Source organism: Gracilinanus agilis, chromosome 4, assembly GCF_016433145.1.
Source record: "Gracilinanus agilis isolate LMUSP501 chromosome 4, AgileGrace, whole genome shotgun sequence".
In the NCBI taxonomy this organism is placed as follows: Eukaryota; Metazoa; Chordata; class Mammalia; order Didelphimorphia; family Didelphidae; genus Gracilinanus; species Gracilinanus agilis.
The window spans coordinates 44,111,272-44,134,583 of record NC_058133.1 but is presented as its reverse complement, the minus strand read 5'-3'; the positions used below and the strand labels follow the sequence as shown (position 1 = coordinate 44,134,583).

The 23,312-nt window shown below is 36.9% G+C and overlaps 1 protein-coding gene across 1 annotated transcript in view; it reads right to left on the bottom strand.

Annotated features, from left to right (window-relative positions):
* Positions 1-23,312, bottom strand: part of COL24A1 (collagen type XXIV alpha 1 chain) — a 407,511-nt gene that overhangs the window by 8,474 nt on the left and 375,725 nt on the right. Inside the window, exons 52-56 of the mRNA XM_044674850.1 lie at positions 14,128-14,163; positions 13,997-14,023; positions 8,351-8,416; positions 7,513-7,681; positions 3,708-3,817 (exon numbers count right to left, since the gene is read on the bottom strand). Coding sequence (XP_044530785.1) covers positions 3,708-3,817; positions 7,513-7,681; positions 8,351-8,416; positions 13,997-14,023; positions 14,128-14,163 — 408 coding nt within the window. The remainder of the gene's footprint in view (positions 1-3,707; positions 3,818-7,512; positions 7,682-8,350; positions 8,417-13,996; positions 14,024-14,127; positions 14,164-23,312) is intronic.

Below are 23,312 nucleotides of genomic sequence, written 5' to 3'. Positions count from 1 at the left end.
TTTCTTTCTTTCTTTCTTTCTTTCTTTCTTTCTTTCTTTCTTTCTTTCTTTCTTTCTTTCTTTCTTTCTTTCTTTCTTTCTCTCTTTCTCTCTTTCTTTCTCTCTCTCTCTCTTTCTTTGTTTCTTTGCTTCTTTGTTTTGTTTTGTTTGTTTGTTTCTCTTTTGGTATCAAAAGCACCTAGCACAATATCTACTTCATGCAAAACTCTTAAAGAAGGTTGAAATTACATTTGTTGATTTTATGACAAAGAATTCCTTCTACAATGCTCCCAATGACAAGCAGCAAACATGATTATGTCTTTGCTCTAAGACCACTAAGGACCACCACCAATAGAAGCAGACCAAGTCAATTTTGGATAGCTTTGATTTTGGAGAGTTTTGTCTTAGTGAAACAAAAAGGGGAGTATAGAATTGATGAGTAGACTTTGTTGCCTTTGTCTGATCTATGTAGAGAAGGAATAAGGATTTGAATTGGTGTAACAATGGTGGGAATCTGCATTAACATTCTATGAACCCTGAACAGGCAGCGGCTTCTCTGGAGGTCATTACTTTGGATTTTTAGGAAATGAGAGAGAGAAAACAATGGGAAGGGTATGAAGAGGAGGGCAAAAACAATGAAGAGGAAGGGAAAGGAAAAAAATGAAGGAAACTTAAAAGTCAAGGCAGAAGGAAGGATCCATAGCAGTTATACCCAGACAGAAGCATAACTGAAACCACTCAAAGGACTGTTGGAACTGGACACTCAATCCCCATGCTACTATTCACAATGACTTAAGACAGAACATGGATAAGTCAGAGAGAGGAAGGAATAAGAGGGCATTTACTGCACTGGATTAGCATCATCCAAAAGGACAAAGTCTCTGAATCCTTCTATTCTAGCTTTTGGGACTGAATAATAGACATATGCTTCATCGAGATTTCTCAGTGGAGCATCCTTCCAAAGTATTGTAGGGTCATTGACAGTTCTGATCTCTATTGCTAGAAAGAGATATGGGCTGCTTATTTCAATTTAGAAGGAAAAGCTTTACTTCTTACTGGTCATACAGTTTCATATTTTTGGTTTTTCTTTTTTTGACTAATGGTAGTGATCCACATACTGCAAAAATCTATGGCTGAGCATGTGCCAAGAGCTCCTTCTTAGTTACTGTCTCCTAGACAGAGAAGGTGTATTTCCCTTTAGAAGGTGAGAATTCACTGGGCAAGGTGTGCATTCATTTGACCTCCACTGTTCCATCCCATTGCTCCCTACCCATTACACCCAATGTCCCAGGCAAGGACTGATCAAATCCAGATCTTTGTCACTGACGCAACAGTAAAGGCCACTCTTGGTGTATATGGTTCCTTGTAAGGTTATCTTGATGAGCAGATTACTCTTTCCAGGTCTTCACACAGCCCATTTGTCTCTGCGTGTCTAAGTCTGTTTGCTATAGCCTATCTCCCTGTTCCTTTTCTGCTGGAGTTGACACCTCAGGAAAGACAAGATTCATGAATTTGAATTCTTAGCCTTTCCACAGAAGGGAGTTTCAAAAGGAGAAGTTCTTTAAGGCTGAAGAGATCAGAACTCTAGAGATCAACTCTTGAGATAGATCTGGATTCAGGGTGTAGAGTGAGATTGATCCTCAGGGGGAAAATTTGGAGAGAATTTCCACAAAACAGAAGGATAGTAAAAGAAAGTTGGACTACAAGGGGAAATGCAAATAGACACAAAAAGAAAAGCTGGGATGCACCCAGGCCTGGAGAAGAGCTTGCTAATTCACATGATCTCTCCTGGAAATCATACACACCATCATACAAGGTGGAGCATGTGCGCTATGGAACAACCTAGACTTATTCCTTTATCATGGACTATATTCATTCAAAGGGAGGGTGCACCTATATGCCTACATAAGAATGAATGGCTGGGGGAAGCTGGGTAGCTCTGTGGAGTGAGAGTCAGGCCTAGAGACAGGAGGTCCTAGGTTCAAACCCGGCCTCAGCCACTTCCCAGCTGTGTGACCCTGGGCAAGTCACTTGACCCCCATTGCCCACCCTTACCACTCTTCCACCTATGAGCCAATACACTGAAGTACAAGGGTTTAAAAAAAAAAAAGAATGAATGGCTGTTTGGTGCTCTCCAAAAAAGGGAGGAGAGTTTCCCTACCTGTCAAGGGCCCCAGATAAGAGGCCTTCTTATCTGCTTCTTCTCTCAGATTAAATAAAAACTGACAATTTTGTTTTGTTAGTCTGATTGTGCTTACAGGGAAAGTTAGGACCCTTTTGAGGGAGAGACATACCAAATTCCAACGTTCCAAGGGGAAATCTTGAGTTAAACAAGCCAAAGAGTTTGTTATTGAAAGAGGCCCCTAAAGATGAACATGTTCTGTTATATCAGGGGCGACGCCAAAAAAATACAGAGATTATCTATTTCTTAAAGAAAGACTTCTCTGTCAGCATGAAATGCAAATGTCTAGCCAGAGGAAGTTCTAGAAGATGAGACGAGAGATAAACACAAGATTTGATTCTTTAATTTAATGCAACCATATTCGGTTTGGAATAAGGCTTTTTTACTTCATAAATATTTTTAATATATGAGAATCTCTAATATCTGTAGAATAATTCATTTACAGCTTGAAAGAGCAAAATACTTAAGAGAAGACGTAGTATTTAGTGCCTTTCAGAGAAGGTTAGGTTGTACCTTTTACTTTGGAGATGATGTTCAGTATTAGCAGATTTTGTGTTAAGATTTTTTTCTTGTAATGACGTATCATTAAAATTTATATCATTAATACTGATGATGGGACCCACAGCTATTAGACTTGCTAGAGGTATATGTGTATGTAAAACACATTACATATATCTTATATGAGAGAAAGCATGGTGAGTGAATAGAAGGAAGGCTGGTCTTGGAGTGAGGAAGAGACAAGTTCAGGTCTTGCCTTGGAAACATCGAATATGTGATCAAGATTAAGTTATTTAACCTCTCAGTGATCTGTGGAACTCTCTAAGACAAGCTACTGACAAAAGGATGATTTTTCTTTGGTTAAAAGGTCTTTCACATGGAAAGTTTCTCAATAATAACAACAATACATATGTATATTTCATATATCTCCATAGATATGTATATTTACAGATATGTATACACATATTTATTTTAAAAACATCAGTATGCCAAAAACATAACTATCCCTTAAGAATAGCATGGATGTTTTAAAAAACCAGAAAATTGGGGGCAGCTGGGTAGCTCAGTGGATTGAGAGCCAGGCCTAGAGACGGGAGGTCTGAGGTTCAAATCTGGCTTCAGCCACTTCCCAGCCGTGTGACCCTGGGCAAGTCACTTGACTCCCATTGCCTACCCTTACCACTCTTCTGCCTTGGAGCCAATACACAGTATTGACTTCAAGACGGAAGGTAAGAGTTTAAAAAAAAAAAACAGAAAATTTTATTTCTTGCATAGTTGGGATAATAGAATTTTGCCTTTATTTATAAATTAAGAATCATGTTATCTATGATATCTGAATGTTTTATTTTTTTTTTTAAATTAAACCCTTACTTTCTATCTTAGGAACAGTTCTAAGACAGAAGGGCAAAGGCTAGGCAAAAAGAGTAGTGACTTGGTGCTCTATCCATTGTGCCACCCAGCTGCTCCAATATTCGAATGTTTTACGTAAAGTGTGGTTCATTGAGTCTAAGAATGAGTCTGATCATTTATTTTAGAGTGAAGAACATACCTTTGTCACAGACACAGGTGATAAGCATGTTTGACCACCTGCGCTGAAATTGCAGAAAACCTCGATGGCATCTGAAGGACACCCAAGATTTGGATCGATCCAGTATTTTCCTGTCAATTTATTTGAAAAAATTGAGTATGTAAATATGGAAACTTTTTTAAATTAAAATTTTAAAAATTGAGTAAGTGAAAGTGTTAAATAAAAGTGAATTTTAAACCTTCTTAAACTTTATTTGGAAGATGTTTTTAATGTACTATATTGAGGTCTCATTTTTCTGGAAAACTGTCACATTCCCCAAACTCCAATGTTCACAAATGTTTGCATCCAGCAATGGGTGAAAGTACAAATCATAAAGTGAGTAGAGAAGAGTCATTATGTGGAATCAGAAATTCATATTTTAAAAACATCTTCATCTCATCAGAGATTTTGGAGTGTTAAAAGAGAACTTAGAACTTGCTTAGTCTAACACTCTCATTTTAATATGAGAGAATAGAGTCACAGAAAAGTTAATGACTTGTCCAATGTCACAAAAAAAAAAAAAAAACCAAACAAAAAAAAAAACACATTAGTAGTGCCAGGACTAGGACCTACGTCTTTGGATTCCCAAGTTAGTGTCCTTCCCATTCAATGGCACTTTGGAGAAGCAGCTATGAGTTAACAGACAAGACTGTCTCCTGTGTCCTATTATTTTCTTATATTTCCTTATCAACTAAGCAGTCTTTATCAGATTATTGGAGATGAAAAATAGATCTCGACAATTGTCTAATACTACCTACTACTAGAATTAGCCATGATGTCATGTACTGATGTTTTCCTAGACCAGATCATTATATTGAGTATTCCCAAAGTCTTGGTGGAGTTTTAGGCTATTGAAACTTTAATGGTTTTAATATTTTAAGCTTAATACTCAAGGCTTCAATAACTTAACAACATACTAACACTTCTGGGATATCCTAAGGAGTTAAAGAAAGAACACTTTGGCTAAAAAATATGAAGTTATTTTTGTAAGTCACTAAAACAAATATGTAAATATTTCTATGCTAAGTACAGTTAATGACAAGCCAATAAACTATTTTTAAATAATTCATATTTCTACAAATGTCTCAAGGTTTAGAAAACATATTCTTCATAACACAAGGGAGTACATAGGAGAGAGTTTTTCCCAATACTTGAACACAGTTCTCTAAGTTTCATATTTCTTGATTTTGCCTACTAAGTTCTTTCAAATGATCCATGAACTATAAGCCCTTTAACTATTTGAGTTCCCTTCTTCTAGTGGCTCTTCAACTTATCAGTGTCCTTCATAAAATGCTGCACCAGAACTGATTATAGTACTCCATATGCAGGTTAACTGATGAAGGGTACAATGGGGCTATAAACTAACTATTTTTCTCTGAAGGCATCCTAATAGTGCATTTATTTTTTGGTTACCATATCATCTTAAAGGTTCATATTGTGCTTGGAATCCACAAAATCTCCAAATTTCTTTCAACTTGCAGCATTTCCTCTCTTGTGAAAATGACGGCTTAGACCCATATGTGGAACTTTACATTTATTCCTATTAAGTTTCATCTAATCTAACTTGGTGCAATCTTCTAGATTTCTGGTTGAATCATGATTGTCACATGTTTACCTATTTTTCTTAGTTTTGTGTCACCTGAAAACTTAATAAACAACTGTGTCTTTACTCAAGTAATTGATGAACCAAAATTAAGCAGCGGAAGACCAGTCAAAGATCTCCAGTGCCCTCCAATGAAAACATCCTTCTAAGATAATATTATACTATTAATGACTTAGAAGTGGAAAATTAATCTAGAGCAGTGATGGGCAAACTTTTTAAAGAGGGGTCAAAAGGAAAGGAAATGCTCATCTGTCAGTCTGTTTCTAAGGCAACTCTTTCGTAGTTTCATTGTATTGTATCCTACTCATTGTATTTGTCATATTAGGAATAATTATGTTGCACAATAGATAGAACATTTAAGGGGGCTGCATCTGGCTCACGGGCCATAGTTTGCCCATCATTGATCTAGAGGATTTTCTGCAAGAAAGTTCTGGTGATATGCATTTTCATTAGTTTTTATTGTTGTTATTTAGACATTTCTGTTGTGTCTAATTTTTTGTGTCCCCATTTGGGGGTTTTCTTGGCAAAGAGAGTAGAGTGGTTTGCCATTTCGTTCTCTAGCTCATTTTACAAATGAGAAAACTAAGAACATGTTAAGTGACATGTCCAGGGTTACACAGCTAATAAGTGAAGTCAGATTTGAACCCAGGGAGACGAGTCTTCTTGATGTTGGGTTCAACACCCCATGCACTATGTTCATTATTTCTTAGGGAACAGAATTTTTGGCTATCTAGTTTTAACTCTTACAGTTAGAAGTCTCTGAAATGGCCAACTGGATAATCTCTATTGTGAGTCAAATTTAGAAAATGGGTGAAATTTATCTTCAATGTCCTCCTTCCTCTTATTCCCTCTGATACTACTTCTGAAATAAAGGTAAATAATACATATTGAAAAGAAATGTAAATATGGATCCACACTACAGAACATTTTGTCAAAATATTTGTTTCGGACTGACAGATTGAGCCTCATTGAAGTTTCTGGCCAAAATGATTCATTAGCAGGTGTTTCAGTGTCAGATGATGAACAGATTTGGATATGGCATAGCTAGGAGGATATGCTCATCCTTGGCTGATCAATGATGCCTGCAACTGACTACATTTATCAACATTACCCACTGACATTGGTGATGTGATTCGTTTTTTTTTTTAACCCTTATCTTCCTCCTTAGAATTAATACTGTGTATTGGTTCTAAGGCAGAAGAGCAGCAAGGGGTAGTCATTTAGGGTTAAGTGACTTGACCAGGGTCACACAACTAGGAAGTATTTGAGGTCAGATTTGAACCCAGGGCCTCCTCCATCTCTGGGCCTGGTTCTATATCTAACGAGCCATCAAAAATATTGATTTTTTTCCTTACTCCACTCATTGAGGGTGGAAGTTAGCAGAGATAGGGACCGTGTTTGAGATTTCTTAAAAGAGGACTAGAATTTAAGAATACCTCAAAAGACCAAGAGACATCAGTTGACACAGTGCATTTGCATGTACTAGAGTTAGTAGGATGAATGTTTCAATTTCAAAAGTAAAAGAATAATGTAGACATGTTGTTATTTGTATTTAAAATACATGGCACATATGTTGTATAGTCATTTCAGTTGGATATGACTCTTTACGACTCTATTTGGGGCTTTCTTGGCAAAGATACTGGAATGGTTTGCCATTTCCTTCTCTAGCTCTTTTTACAGATGAGGAAACTGAGGCAAACCAGGTTAAATGACTTGCCCAGGGTCCACAGCTAGTAAATATCTAAGTCCAGAAATGAACTCTGGAAGAAAAATCTCCCTAACTCCAAGTCTGGCACTCTATCGACTATTCCACCTAGTCGCCCTATGAGAAATTATACTAAATTATAGTAGAATTACATATAAAAGTATTTTAAAAATTCTTGTGTCTCTTAATGCACATAGTCCTTCCGTTATTAATTATCTCTTTTTATCAATCTCTTTCTTTCTTCCTCTGAGCTATTAAGGTCGCTGGGCATGGTGGCTCCTCATGAGAGTGAGCTGTCTTGTGAAGGGACAATTGTGAGACCCCTCACTTTAGTGCTTCTAGGAAGAGCACACAAAGAAAAGGCAAAATCCTTTCACCATGTTAAAATGATACTTGCCAGAGTAGAAATATATATTTGAAAAAATGGCGATGTGAATATCGAAAAAGCTTAATGACATCCTGAAATTGAGCATACCTACCATTTGACACTTTGCGTTCACAGTTGAGCAAATCCCGACAGATGCGAGCTGGGTTATCTCGGGTGCCAAGTGGGTTCTTGATGCTATGTAGTAAATTACTAAGATAGTGCAGGGTTTTGAATATTTCTGCACTGTGGTCCAGAAAAGTCACTTCGGTATTTTGGTAGCTCTGCCAATCCACCATGATGATCACATTAGCAAGGAATCGCCATCACAGAAGATGAAATCCAATGGCCAGCCAGGAAACAAGTCCATAGCATGAAAAGAATCATATGGCAGGCAAATGGAAAGCAGAGGAAAAATCAGAAAATACAAAGATATGTTTTATTAACATCTACCTACATTAAAAAAAGATAAAATCACACTTTTCTCCCTCTCTTTTTATCTTCCCAAGAGGTTTCATTTTGTAGATTTGCAAGTAATCTAAGACAATAATGGAAAAAGGGGAAAGAACTACACCTACTGTGGAATGTTCTTTTGATCTTTTATTGTCTGGTAAGCATTTGATTAAGAAAGCCAAGAAGCAATGATGGCCAATCCTCCTTTTAGAAGAATAGCTAACTCTTTCTACCACTTTATTCTGAATTCCTCTAGAGTAAATCATTTAACAATGTAAAGATTGTGGTCCAAAAATGTTTCCTAAAAAGACTTCTCTGTATCCATTTGTGTTTAATCATGTTAGAAACAACTAACATTTTCCATGAAAAAGCAGTCTCATATTTTTCAATGTGTTTTAAATACAATCTTTGTCTTGAAGCCACATTTTGGTCTCCTAAAAAATAACTCTCTATAATTTGTATACTTCGAATGCCAATGTAAATAAAGCAAAATATATTACCTCCATCTGTAGTGCAGTATTTGATTCAATCAAGGCTTGAATAGCAGCATTGATATCCATTTGTTTCTGCATAAAACAAAACCGTTCCAGATCAGCAACAAGATCAACATGGAGTACTCTAAGTGGAGGCTGTAAATTCTTAAGGCTGTGCTGTTCAAGGATACCGGACATATTATCTGAGGGGTGAGGGGGTATAATGCATGGTTCTGCAGTTCTTGCAGACACTGCCGGGCTCTCTGAAAGGACAACATACTGCCTTCACTTAAATCTCAAAGGTCTCTTTAATTGATGTAGAAATAAAATCACAGCTCCTAAAAGAAAAACCATTTGTCCACATTGTATGAAAATGGGGAAGGAACTACCGAGTGGAAGATGAATGAAATATGATCCTCATTTTAATGAATTGTAAAGTGAAGAATAAATAACATTAGTAACTTTTAACAGTTGCATTCTTGGAAGGAAAGCAAAATAAAATACTACTGTCCTGAGGTAGTCACCACATTAGTTTAATCTGATACTTCTGTGGTCTTAAAAATAATTTTGGTAAGTAGGAAAATGTGCCATTACTCCCAAAAGAAATAATACAGAAAGAATTCAATCTACCGCTGTATTTAATAAAAGATATTTTTAGAGAAAGACTCAACAGAATCATTAGTACAACTTAAGTCTTTCAGCAATTCTTTTTTTTTTAAATTTTTTTTTTTTATAATGGGCTGAGAAACCAACATGGTAAAGAAAGAGCTGTGAATTGGTAGAATATCCTGACTTAGCATACCCCAAGTCAGCCAACACTTTTACTTGGTTTCAGAACAATCATACTGCTTGTCTTCTTGGAAATCCACAGAATGGAAACTGCTTTCAACAATTCTCTCAATTTATTAGTAACTTTTACACCTTAAACTACAGTTTGATTACTCAGGAATTTTTGTAAAATGATTGAATAAAATTAAAAAGTGCACATCTGGGGGCCCCCAACGTGATATTTTAAGCTGGATTGTTGGGTGGTCAATATGCCTCTCCAGACTGATTTATACCTCCTGACTAAAATGTCAGTATGTGACAGGGGAGATGAAGGCATACCTGTATTCTAGTAGTCTACACAAAAAAATGGAAGAGACCATAGAAAACTGGTTTAAGAGCTGAATAGTAACAACATACATACATACACATAAACAAACAAACAAATAAATAAATGCATATATACATACAAAAATGGATATATACATTCATACATATATATATATATATTCTTCCATTTTGTGGTTACAGTTTTCACAAAGGAAGCATATCTGTAAAAATGATATTTTACAGAGCTTTGCCTTTGGACCAGGTTTTTACTCTAGAGATCTGGGTTCCTAACCTTTTCTTGTCTCATGGAGCCCCTGGGCAGTCTGATGAAGCCCATGGACCCCTTCTCACAATAATATTTTAAAATGAATAAATAGTTTGCAAAGGATAACTTAGGATGTCAATTAAAATTAAAAACTATTATTAAAATATATTAAAAAAAAACAAGTTCCCAGGCTCCATGTTAAGACATCCTGCTTTAGAGTTTGTGCCAGAACATGGTACCAAAGGACATCAGAAAGGGAGTTAATTTACCCTTCAAATGATGCTTTAGTAAGAAGCCAGAAAAAATCAGAAATATCAGGACATTTAAATCAGTAGTTCTCAAACTTTTTGCTCAATCATCCCAAAGATCTCTTGGGAACTCCTTTTCTAACTAAAGAAAAAGAAGTGGAGAATGTGATTCCTATGACAATCTAGCCGTGGAGCTCATCTGGGGACTATACTGGTTAGCCAGTTAAGAACAATTATGGAGGGTCTACTGTGGGCAGCTAGGTGGTTCCTGGTTCTGGAGTAAGGAAGACTTGAGTTCAGACCTGACCTCAGACACTTACTAGCTATTTTGACCCTGAGCAAATCATTTCACTCTATTTGTCTCAATTTCCTCATCTGTAAAATGAGCTGGAGAAGGAAATAACAAATCACTTCAGTATTTTTACCAAGAAAACCCCAAATGAGGTTTTGTAGAGTTGGACAAGACTGAAACTACTGAACAATTATGGACAAAGTACTCTATTGGATACTATCAGAAAAGATATAGAAGTCTTCCCTTAGGATTTACAGTCTAGTCAGAAAGAAAGAAACTACACAGGAGCAAGGACATAGGAATGCTTCAGAATAATCTAAATTAACATAGAGTAAACTTAATATATAGATGTTTAATGAATGAAAGTAAAAGAATGGACAGAGACCTATGAGACCAATCAGGGATAATGTTAGAAGAGTGATACAGAACTATACATTTTGCCTTAAAGTAATATTTAGTCTCCAAAATATTCTCCCAAATGTGTTACAGGTGTGTTTTAGAAATACTGATTTACAATGAAAAAATGTGAAAGGAGGTAGCCTAGGAGTACCAGATATCAAACTATAATCACCAAAGCTATAATCATCAAAACAATCTGGTACTGGCTAAGAACTAAAGAGATAGATCAGTGGAGCAGATTAGCTATACAACACATAGTAGTCAATGATCATGGTTATTTAGTGTTAAATAAACCCCAAAGTCCAAGATTTTGGGACAAGAAATCACAATCTGACAAAAACTTCTGGAGAAACTGGAAAAAGATATGGCAGAGACTGGGTATAGACCAACATCTCACACCCTATACCAAGATAAGGTCAAAATAGATCATGATTTAGACATAATAGGTGCTACCATTAGCAAATGAGAGGAGCATAGACTAGTCCGTCTGTCAAACCTATGGATAAGGGAAGAATTTATGATCAAACAAGAGATAGAAAACATCATAGGATGTAAAATGGATGACTTTGACTATATTAAACTAAAAAGGATTTGCACAAACAAAACCAATATAATAACCAAGATTAGAAGAAAAAGGAGAAAGCTGGAAAAATTTTTGATAGCAGGTACTATTAGATGATAAAGGCCCCATTTCCCAAATATGTAAAGAACTGAGTCAAATTTATCAGAATACAAATCATTCTCCAATTGATAAATGGTCAAAAGATAGGAATAGACATTTTTCAGACAAAGAAATTAAAACTACATATAATCACATGAAAAATGCTCTAAATCTCTCTTGATTAGAGAAATGCAAATTAAACAACCCTGAGATATCACCTCACACCTACTGGATTAGTCAATAAGACAGAAAAATAAAATAAATGCTGGGGGAGAGATGTGGCAAAATTGGGACAGTAATCACCACTAGTGGAGTTGTGGAATGATCTAACCATTTCTGGAGAGCTATTTGGAACTATTCCCAAAGAGCTTTAAAAATCATGTATACCCTTTGACCCAGCTATTCTCTACTAGGACTATATCTTAAAGAGTTTTAAAAAATGGGGAAAGGACTTGTTTGTGAAAGAGTATTTATAGCAGCTTCTTTTATAGTGGCAAAGAATTGGAAACTAGGGGGATGTCCATCAATTGGGGCATGGCTGCACAAGTTGTAGCATATGATTGTAATGGAATACTATTGTACTATAAAAAATGATTTGAAGGATGATTTGAGAAAGATCTGGAAAGACCTACATGAACTGATGTAAAGTAAAGTGAACAGAACCGGGAGAACTTTATACACAGTAAAAGTAGTATATTGTGATGAGCATTTATGAATGACTTAGCTATTCCTAGCAATACAGTGATCCAAGAAAATCCTCAAAGACTCATAATGAAAAATGCCAACCACCTCCAGAGAAAAAACTGATGGAATCTGATTGCAGACAGACACATACTATATTCACTTTATTTCTTTACTTTTCTTTCATTTTTTGAGTTCTCTTTAAGAAAAGGAATAATGTGGAAAGATATTTTATGCTATTAAACATTATATAAGATAGCTTGCCATCTCAAGATGAGAGGAAGGGAGGGAGGGGAAAGGATGAGAATTTGACTCAAATTTAAAGAAAAATGAAGATTAAAATTTGGTTTTACATGTAATTGAGTTAAAAATAAAATATTAGTAAATTAGAAAAACTAATATGATCTAGATGTGTTCTTTTTTTTCAAGAAGCATAATTTTGGATTTTTCTGTTTCTTTGAGATCACTGAGGCAGGGACCTTGCTTCATGTAAAGAAGGTGTGAGGAAGGTTGGGTGACAATACCTCTCTGATTGGTTTCTTCCTTTTTGGAAAAAAAAAACAACTAGGTGTGGGGTTTGGGGAAGAGGAGAAAGGAATAAGTAGCATTTGCCATTCTTTAATCAGCAATAATCTAAATACTGATTAATTCAAAACAGTATGTTGATCTGGAATCCCCTGTGACTCTTAATTTTCTTCATCATAATTTGGATAGCTTTGGCATTCTGAGGTAGTGTTTTTTTTTTTCAGGGTTCCTTCTGTGATTCAAGTTCATTGCTACTATGTGAACAACATCCCAAGTTCTCTAGTTATTATCAACTCCTAAGTTCCTTTCTTTAGGGAAAGGACTTTATCATTTCCTTATTTCTCAATACTCTAGCTCAGACCTGATTTCCTCCCCAGTCACATCTTGAAGGTATGGTGTTGCACACATGGGTATCATACTATCTTTAGATATTGATAGACACTATTTCATTATCATTTAGAATGGAGATTTTCCCAGATCCTAGAATCATAGTTTAGAGCTAGAAAGGAATTCTGAAGTCATTTAGTATAATCCTTTCATTGTACAGATGTGGAACTGAATTGCCTAAGATCACACAGGTAGTAAGATGTAGCACTGGGTTTGAACTCAACTGCTTTGAATCAATTCCAGTGCTCCATCCAAGATGTCATGATGCAAGAAAGTTTTCTTTCTGACAGCTTCCCTCCACTTGGTAAGAAGTTAAATTTTGATTTTAATGATCAGGAAACTGAAGAATAAGTCCCCACTGGGGATCACTAGTATAAATGCATCAAGATATCTAGAGTTCTTGAATTCTTAGCCTTATGTCTATTCCAAGGGCCATATTACTGCTTTCTATAGCAGATCTTTTGCTATAATCAGAAGAGAGTAAAGGAGAAATATACCCATTTGTTTCAAGTCCCAAAGAAAAAAAATTACTTTGATTAACAGAGTAGGAAAAAATATACAAAAATATTCTAAATAGGAAAGGCATAGAATATCCCAAATACAGACATTTAAAAGTGTAAATTTCCTTTACACATTTCTGGAATTTACTGATGATATATGATCTCTTGAAATTTGTTTCCTTTTGAAAAAAAGGAGGGAAGGGAAGGAAACAATCAATTATTAAGTGCCTACTATGTGCCAAGCACTATGCTAACTACTTTAAAAATAATATCTCTCTCAAGGTCAATACAACATTGGGAAGGCAACATTATGGGTAGTGTACATGAAGCCAGAGCACAAAAATAGGGCTGAGCAGAAAACTTTTTTTAAAATATGAAATTATTTTATATACTTTAAAAAATAAGGAACTTGGGGGGCAGCTGGGTAGCTCAGTGGAGTGAGAGTCAGGCCTAGAGACAGGAGGTCCTGGGTTCAGGCCTGGCCTCAGCCACTTCCCAGCTGTGTGACCCTGGGCAAGTCACTTGACCCCCATTGCCCACCCTTACCAATCTTCCACCTATGAGACAATACACCGAAGTACAAGGGTTTAAAAAAAATAAAATAAAAATAAGGAACTTACTCGTGGTCCTGGTGCCCCCGGTGGACCCTGAAAAAGAGAATAGAGATTTTTTTCCCCTCTTCTTTATAGATGACATCTCAAACTAACCATACATATGAGTTTCAACTGTAAATCTATGCAGGTAAACTTACAGGTGGTCCAGGGTGACCTCTCGGTCCTTGGGGTCCCTGAAAGAAAGACACAAAGCAGAATATGAATATTGTTCTTTTTGCTTAGGGAGGAATAATTGAAGGCAGTTCTGTCTCTAGCATTACCTTTTCTTTGTAGGCAGTCAAAAGAAAATTTCAAAATCAATTCAATGCTTCAAAATAAACGAGGGGCTCTTTTTTGTCCTTTACCACATAGAAATGTCTACTGCAAAATTCTACTGCAAAATCCCTTAATTTGGACAGTTGACTTATGGGAAGGATATGAAAGGTTACTACCTTAAGAGCTATAATTAGCAAACTTGGTCCTCAGGAGAGAATCATTTTCAAATTAACTTTTTAAGACCAATTCTTTTGGGAAGAGAAAGAGATATCCGGGGAAGATCTTGGATCTCAGACCTGAGTCCAGGGGAGATAGACAAAGATCCCTGGATACCAGCAATGGCTCAGGAAGCCCCTGCTAAGCAGGGATCAGAGTAAAACTAGGCAAGGAGAAAATTACCTGGAATATAGAGGTGGAAACAAAAGTCAGGGAATTCAACATCTGTTAGCTCCCTATTTTATCTGATTGTTCTTGCTAATTATGCATAATACTCAGTCATTTCTACCTATTGACTCACTTTAAATCTTGGCATCTTGTGGCAAAGCTATAGATGTTCTGACCCTAATTACCAACTTTGCCCATTGTAAGAAACTGCCCCTTTATTTCCAATATTCCCTGGAGGTTCAGAAAAAAAATTCTGAGGTAATTTTACATGGTTTTGCCCTTGCTGCCATAGAAGAAGTCAGACACTAGAAAAGGAGAGAGAATATGAGTATTCTTCTAAACCACAAAAAAGACTTTCTGAGAAATGCTGATTGAGTGATAGGCACATTGCCCAAATTCTGGGAGAAAAGAGGACATATGGGATTAATTCACTGTTTCCATTTCCTACCTTCTGTGGCACGTGGGGCAAGACCAAGCAAATTACCTCAGGGTCTCTTTTTTGAACCTCTAGAAAATGTTGTAAATAAAAAGGTGAGTTTCCATCCCTCCTGCAATGGACAGAGTTATAACTAGGGGAAGAACAACTATGATTTTGCCACAAGATGCCAAAACTTAGAGTAATTAATAGTGTGTGCACTTGTATTCATGGGTTCGATATACCCTAACATGATTAAAAGTAGGACATTTTGGCTGAGACAGGTGAGTAGAGAGGTTTTCACAGTAATTTGAGGTCTGTGTGGTTTGACAAGGCTGATGGTCCTGTGTCCTCAAAGTTGATCATTCAGTCAATCAAGAGATATTTATTGGAACAGCAAGGTGGCACAGTCGATAAATGCTGGGTTTTGAGTCAGGAAGATCTGAGTTTAAATCTAGTTCCTGTCACTTACTAGCTATGTGACCCTAGCTAAGTCACTTAACCTTGTTTGTCTCAAAAAAAGGAAGAAAAAGAAGTATTTATTAAGTCCTTAATTTGTGCTGGATATAGTAAGAACTTAGTATATTTTTTAAAGCAAAAAACCAGTTTTCGCCATGAAGGAGGACTTTCAAATGGGTGAGATCATGTGGACAGAAATAGGTATATACAAGACACGTACAGATCTGTGAAAGGTAATCTTAGAGGTGAAGATACTAGTAGCTGGGAGGAAGCAAAATCTGAGATTGGACCTGGAACAGGGAAATTTCAAATAGACCAAGAGGCACCATATAATTCTAAAGAGCTATAACTGAGTACATAGTTACTCTTTATTCCAACTGCTAAAGGGCTGGCACCATCTTGTGGGAAAGAAACTAAAGATCAGGAAGCAGAGATGATAAGTAGACAAACCAAGATGGCAACAGAGTGATAGAGTGACAAAGGGGAAGATTGACTGTCATGACCAGAAGCCAAAGTAAGCAAAACAGAATGAAACTATAAAGGAACACAGATAAAAGGAGCCTACCCAGGAGCTAGAACAGTAGAGTGATGGAGTAATACCTGGAGTAGAAGAGGAACTTGTTAAGGAGTAAATGAGGCACAAGAAGCTGCTATGGAAAAGTAATTCTAGACTTTGTTTTCCAATGGGACCCTATTTGGGCACTACTATAAAGTCAAGTCAATAGTAAGGGTTCTTGTAAGTATTTGGAAAGAGTGGGGACATTTCTTGAAATCTAAACAAACCCTGAGTTCTTCCTCCTTTGGCAGATGGTACTACAAGACATAACAAGGCAATATAGATACCTGGTGAAAGTGGAGGGCCAAAGTAAAAAAGGAAGCAGGTTTTCTCTGTTATCAAGTTCAAGTCCTTTCTGAATCATAATAGGCTGAATAAAATTTGTTTTGTTTGGTGCCTTGTAAATCTGAGTGATTTGAGTTAGGGAAATACAGACCACTTTTTGAGAGAGTGATATATATTCACATTCTCACGTTCACATCCCAACAGATCCAGCTTAGTGAGGAGAATGATTTAATGGTTAACTTTTGAGATGTTTTAACTGAACACTGCAATTCTAATATTTCTATAGAGATGCAATATACCTCAATTTGCTTTGATTCACAAAGTCATTGCTAATAAAATTCTGTTCAAAGTTTAAAAAGGTCCATTTGAAGCAGACCCCTTGGATATATTATGTTTCTGAAATGTAGTAAATACCCAAACTGGGTAGGGATGAATGAGTCAAAGAAAAAGGTGAAGGACCATACTCTGACACAGGATGAAAAATATATGCGTGCATGCATACATACATGCATAAACACATACATAAATGTGTAGAAATGCATGTGTATTTATGTATAATAAGGGCTGGATCTGTGAATTTTCTTAATGTATGGAGATCTCACCATCTCTCTCCTGCTGGAATTATTCCTGGAATTTTTTTTTCTGTTTCTGTTGTTTACTTTCAAATGCACCTTTATAAAGCACTTGCCAGAATCCTTGGAAGATGAAGCAAATTACACTTTGACACAAGGATACTTTTCCACTAATGAAACCAAATTTACTTTTCTTGATTTTATTTCACTGATTCTTGCAAAGTCCTTTGCTTTATCTAACAAAAAAGTAAAGTTTTTGCTAGAGTAAGGGAATTCTATAATCTTTCAAAATTTAGTCTATTGACAATAAATCTGAAACTAGCAATTATTTTCTTGTTTTGAAACTGTAATAATTGATAGGAGCTGTAGGGATAGGCACACCCTGGATGTGGCTGTTGGGTAAAGGAAATGAGTCCAAGATACAATAAGGTTTTTCAACTGTTGAAGAGGGAAAAGTGCTCCCACTATTGCCAAAGAAGAAATCAGATAGTGAAAGAAGCACCTGTTGGGGTAAGTCCACCAAGAGGACTTCCTCTAAAGTTTCCACTTTGGGAAAAGTCTTGATGTCCTTGTCCTACTTCTTTATCTGGCTGACAAACTTGTAATACTTTAGAAAGCAGGGCATTACTGGCTTGATAATCTATGGGACAGATTTATCTGAGCAGACTATGTGAATGGGATAAAGAATTTTGAAACACTGATTTACATCTAGTTCACAGGCAGGCAGAAAGATAGGGGAAGAATAGGGACAGATCTGCTCTTAAAATCATTTTGGCAGTAGTTTAGAATAGAAAGCAAGAAACTATTTTTTTCCACTAGGCAGCAAAAGAGAGAGCACACCATGGCTTAGTGGTAGAAAAGATCTGTCTTCAATCAAGATTAGGTTACACATATGTCAAATTACAGAGGGTGTGATGGTTTTATGCTGTTTTCAAGAAAGTTCAAATTTATCTGGTAGGCAATGAGTTAACAACTTCCTTGGTATTTTTCTTGTTGCCGAATAACTCTATAATAATATTGTAACTCAGTTTTTAGAGCAACAAGGCGAAATAAATTCTGAAAACAACTTTCCAGAAAATTCAACTGAACACTATAATTCCAATATTTCTAGAAAGAGGCAATATATCTCTGTTTGCTTTGATTCACAAAGTCATTGCTAATAAAATTCTGCTCAAAAAGGTCCATTTGTAATGTTACTATTTGAGACAGAACCCTTGGGTATATTATATTTCTAAAGAACTGTAAACCTTTAGGAGTCTTTAGTCAATTAATTATTTAAATGATGACTTGAAACATAAAACCCTTCACAGAATGCTTTGAGAAGTCCCTAATGACACTTTTAAAAGGCTACTTTTTTTTAACCCAACGACAACAACATAAAGTTAATTGGAAATCTTCATGAATTAACTTAATGTTCCTGAGGAATTACAGGTTTACCTTTATAAATCAATATAAACTCTAATGAGATCAAAAGGGAAAGAAGTAATAAATGCACAAAACTTAGTTCTTTTACATTAAAAAGAATAAACTAATTATTTTTATTGTTTCCATTAATATATTTAAGCAGTTAACTGAATTGTTGAAAGCAAAGACCAAGGATCTGGTTGTTCTTAGGTATTTGGTATAAAAGTTTCTGAACTGAAACAAATACGGTAAAGTGTTCAGCAAAAGTTAGTATGTAACGGCTCAAAAAATATACTCTAGTGCCTTCTTTCTCATTATCCTATCAGATTGTGATTTTCTCCTAGGCCTCCTCTCTCAGCCTCATTACAATTTTTCCCCCAGTTAATTTCTCATTATTTATAAACAATACTGCATTGATGCTTTATTATAGAAAGAATTTCTGAGTGTGATGGAGACTTTAAAGAAGACCTATTCTCATCTTCCACACATTGCATGAATACTTGGCACATAGTAGGTGCTTAATAAAAGTTAACTGACCAAGTCTACAGTCTGACTTTTTAGTTTCTGCTTTAAGTCTTCCAATGATATCTCTTTTACTCATTACTTTATAAGATGGTCCCCAACTATCATTGTACTGCTCTGTTAGGAGGTTCTTCCTTATTTTAAAATGATTGGTAATCTACCTGTTGGTCCCATTTCTGTCTTCCAACTATCCTGTCCTGCATACACCTTCTCTTTTCCAGACTGAGGAATCCAGTGTATGTATCTCATATGAGATAACTTCCAAGTCTTTATCATCCTCTTTACTCTTTTATGGACAAATTTTACTTTGCCATTCTTCAAATATGGTGGTCAGAACTGAACACAGTACTATATATACCTGGACACTATTAAAAGACTTCTAATATAATAACAAAGCCAACATTTATATAGTACTTAATATGTGCCAGGTGCTTTACAATGGTCTTATCTTAATCTCACAACATCTCTGGAGAGTAGGTGCTATTATTGTATCCATTTTACAGATGAGGAAACTGAGGCAAATAGAGATTAAGTGGTAGGAAGTATCTGAGGTTAGATTTGACTTTAGGGTTTCCTGACTCCAGACAAGGCACTCTATGTACCACCAGTTGATGAGCTATTATTTTCTAGCTGTTTGGAAGTAGGATATATAATAATGCAATGCTCCCATCTCATCATCAGAGTAATGGGTAATAAAAATGGGAACAGGAATGGACCATGTATTGCGGAGCCACACTTATCTGGAGTAGATTGGTACTTTTTTGGTTCAAAGTTGGCTCACTGTTGATTAAAAAGGAGCAGGACTCTTCTCACTTCTACATTTGGAATAGAACTTAAAATGCAGAAGATGCAATTTCACCTTCATTTCTGAGGGAGTTACAATGGAGATAAGCCAGAAGTCTTCCCAGTAACATCAGGAGGGAGACAACAATGCCAATTTTCACCAATATTATTATTATTTTTAACCTCTACCTTCCATCTTAGAATCAATACTGTGTATTGGTTCCCAGGCAGAAGAGCAGAGAGGGCTAGGCAATGGGGATTAAGTGACTTGTCTGGGTTTTAGGAGACCAGATTTGAACCCAGCTAAGAAATTTGAAGTCAGGTTGCAAGAGGATTTCTTGCAGAGTAAAGGGATAGGGAGCTATTGAAGTATAGTAAGTAGAGGAGTAATGATTAATTCTGTGCTTTAGGACAAATACTTTAGCAAATAGGTAAAGGTTAGACTATAGTCAAGAGAAACTTGAAATAGGAAAATCAAATAGGCTATTGCAATAGTCTATTAGTGGCATCAAACTCAAATAGAAATAGAAGCCACTAAACTATATAGGAAGATCTCCAATTTTAAATGCAGGACCTCCCATCTCCAGGTTTGGCTCTCAATTCACTCAGCCACCTAGCTCTCTTGATCTTCTAAATCTCCTCTGTTTCCTTTCCCGTAGCTCTTCATCCTTGGCCAAACCCTTCTCCTACATTGCACATGTCATCTGCATCCTCCATTCCTACTACTGGGCTACGGAAAGGAGCTGGTGGAAGTGACATACATGTAATAACTACTACAAATTTATGTTATCCAACTTCAGTTGAGAAGAACCCTTTTGGGGGGGGCTGAAACCAGCTTTGATTCAATGCTCTTTCATCTTCTCCAGAAGATTGCATTCCTCATTCATTGAGAACACACATGATGTAGTAGAGAGAGAATTGGATGTGGAGTCAGAAAGATCTGGGTTCAAATCCTGCCTCAAATCCTGCTAGCTCTGTTAGTTATCAGGTCAAGTTACTTAATCTCTCTGATTCTCATTTTTTTTTTTTACTTCAGTCTTTCAGCCTATACCTAGGAAGAAGTAAACATTTAAACATTTGTTGAATGACTCTGACTATTGTTCTCCCCAATTAGAACACAATTCCTTTGAGAGTAAAGAGCAAAGAAGTACTCTTTGCATTTGTACCCTCAGACTCTAAAATAGCATCAGGCACACAGCCCGGACTTAATTAATTCTTGTGGATTGACTGACTGATTAGTGACCTCTGAAGTCCCTATTGATACTGAAATTCTTTGATTCTATGATACTCAAGAAAAAGGATAACATTTCAATCAATTAATGAGCATTTATTAATAATGTGCCAGGAGCTAGGAGCATGAATATTAAAGTACAACCATTTCTGTTCTATCAGAGCTTACAAGGGGACACAAAATGTACATAGTCAGTTGTTATTGTTGTCTGTCCTTCATTTTTTTAAAACTCTTATTTTCAGTCTCAGAAACAACTCTAAGACCAAAGTTACATTAGTAACTACTAGTTAAATGGGCTAGTCAAATGGGGTTAAGTGACTTGCTCAGGGTCACCCAGCTAGGAAGTGTCTGAGGCTAGATTTCATCCCAGGTCCTCCCAACTCCAGGCTTGGCACTCTACCTACTGTACGACCTAGCCTCCTGTTGTCCACTGTTGTTGAAAAGGACCAGTGGCATCATAAGGTGATGTCTTGACTTGAGTGTGAATTGGATTTAAGCCAGGCAGAGTTGCATAAAGTTATCAGCCTCGCGCTCTCTCTTCCAGAGTCTTTATTAAAAGCCCGGTGGTGAGACAGAGGACAGGATGACTGGTAATGACCTGGGATGCAGCGGATGACCTTGGCTCCCAGTGTTCCATTGCACCTGCATCAACCACGTTCATGGCTGTTGGAACAAATTGTTTTCACCCACCCATTCTGCTGGGAGAATTCTTCCTATGCTTGATGGAGACACTCTCCTCCCTCAACCTCAACCTGGTTTAGCCCATCTGCTGAAATGGTTTACCAGAATGTGGCCACTGCATATGCTACTGTTTCTTGGACCACAACTGAGAGTTGAGTGCCAGGTGGATGAACAGTCATGAAAAGGACTCATGAAGCCCTCCTCGAAAGGTTCTAGTCCTCCTTGAACACCCATATACCCCACATAGTGAGTATATGCAAAGTGGATCCCCTACAATTTTGGGGGGAAGACATTAGTATCTGGAGAGGGACTAGGAGAGGATTCATAGAGAACACGTCACTTGAATTGAGCCCTGAAAGAAACGAGGGAATTCTAAAAAGTGGAGGAAGTCCATTCCCAACCTAGAAAATGGCCAGTGCAGAGTAGGCAGGTTGGGTTGGCTTTCGTCTCTCTGGCCATGTTTCCTGGATGCCATCTATCCCAAAGGCAAGGGCGTGATAATAAGTGCCTTCCTCTATCCTGCTGTGCTCCGGTGAAGGAAGCACAGATTTGTATTGATCATTTTCGTGTTTTATCATTATTAGGGAGGGAGAATTCTTCTTCTCTCGGAGTGTCCAATAAAGTAATTGTTCCATTTCACAGGCTTGAGAATTGCTGTGGAAAGGATACTGCCTGAGTTGGGGGTGGGGGAATGTTCTTAAGATCTGGCTTTGAGTAGAGGGTGGAGGGTGGTCCCACAGACTAGATGTGTGACTAGGTGCCACTCATTTACCTTACTGTCTCCTAACCTTAATTTTGTCACCTGTAAAATGGATAAACTGATTCTTTTAACCAATCTTTAACATTAGGATTTAGCATTAGGAGTGAACTATGGGATGGTCTCATCTAATCTCTTCATTTCTGTAGAGGAGGAAATTGAGGTTCAGAGGTTGAAGGACTTGAGCTTTTATTGAGGAAGAGTTTAAACTAAAGAGGGTAAGCTGTAAAATACTATATATATGGGGCAGCTGGGTGGCTCAGTGGATTGAGAGCCACACCTAGAGATGGGAGGTCCTGGGTTCAAATCTGGATTCAGACACTTCCCAGCTGTGTGACCCTGGGCAAGTCACTTGACCCCCATTGCCTAGTCCTTACCACTCTTCTGCCTTGGAACCAATACACAGTATTGATTCCAAGACGGAAGATAAGGGTTTAAGAAAAAAATAAAATGCATAATTGATATTTTGTAGTTATATATAATTTTTTTAAGACTCATACCTTCTGCCTTAGTATCAGTTCTAAGACAGAAGAGCAGGAAGGTCTAGGCAATCAGGGTTAAGTGGTTTGCCCAGGGTCATGCATCTAGGAATTATCAGAGGTCATATTTGAACTCAGACCCTCCAGACTCCAGGTCTGGTACTCTGTCCATTATGCTACCTAACTGTCCCATATAATTTGTTATAGGAACAAGAAAAGAACCAGGCCTCTGTTTTCTTTGCTAAATAGAACTCCGAGATGGGAAAACTTCATCCAATGTAGGCAGGCACTTTCTAGGTGGCTACTCATCTTCTTAGTGTTGCCTGGGGATACTGAGAAGATAGTTGGTTTGCACTGGGGCATACAGACAGTACATGCCAGGGGCAGGACTTGAACTGAAGTCTTCCTGGCTTCAAAGCTAGCTCTCTATTCAGCATGCCATGCTGTTTTCCATATCTTTACATGATCAGTTAAATCTAACATGCTTTAACCAATATCATGAATGTTTTCTATTCTTCCTAACAACTCAACAAAAAATA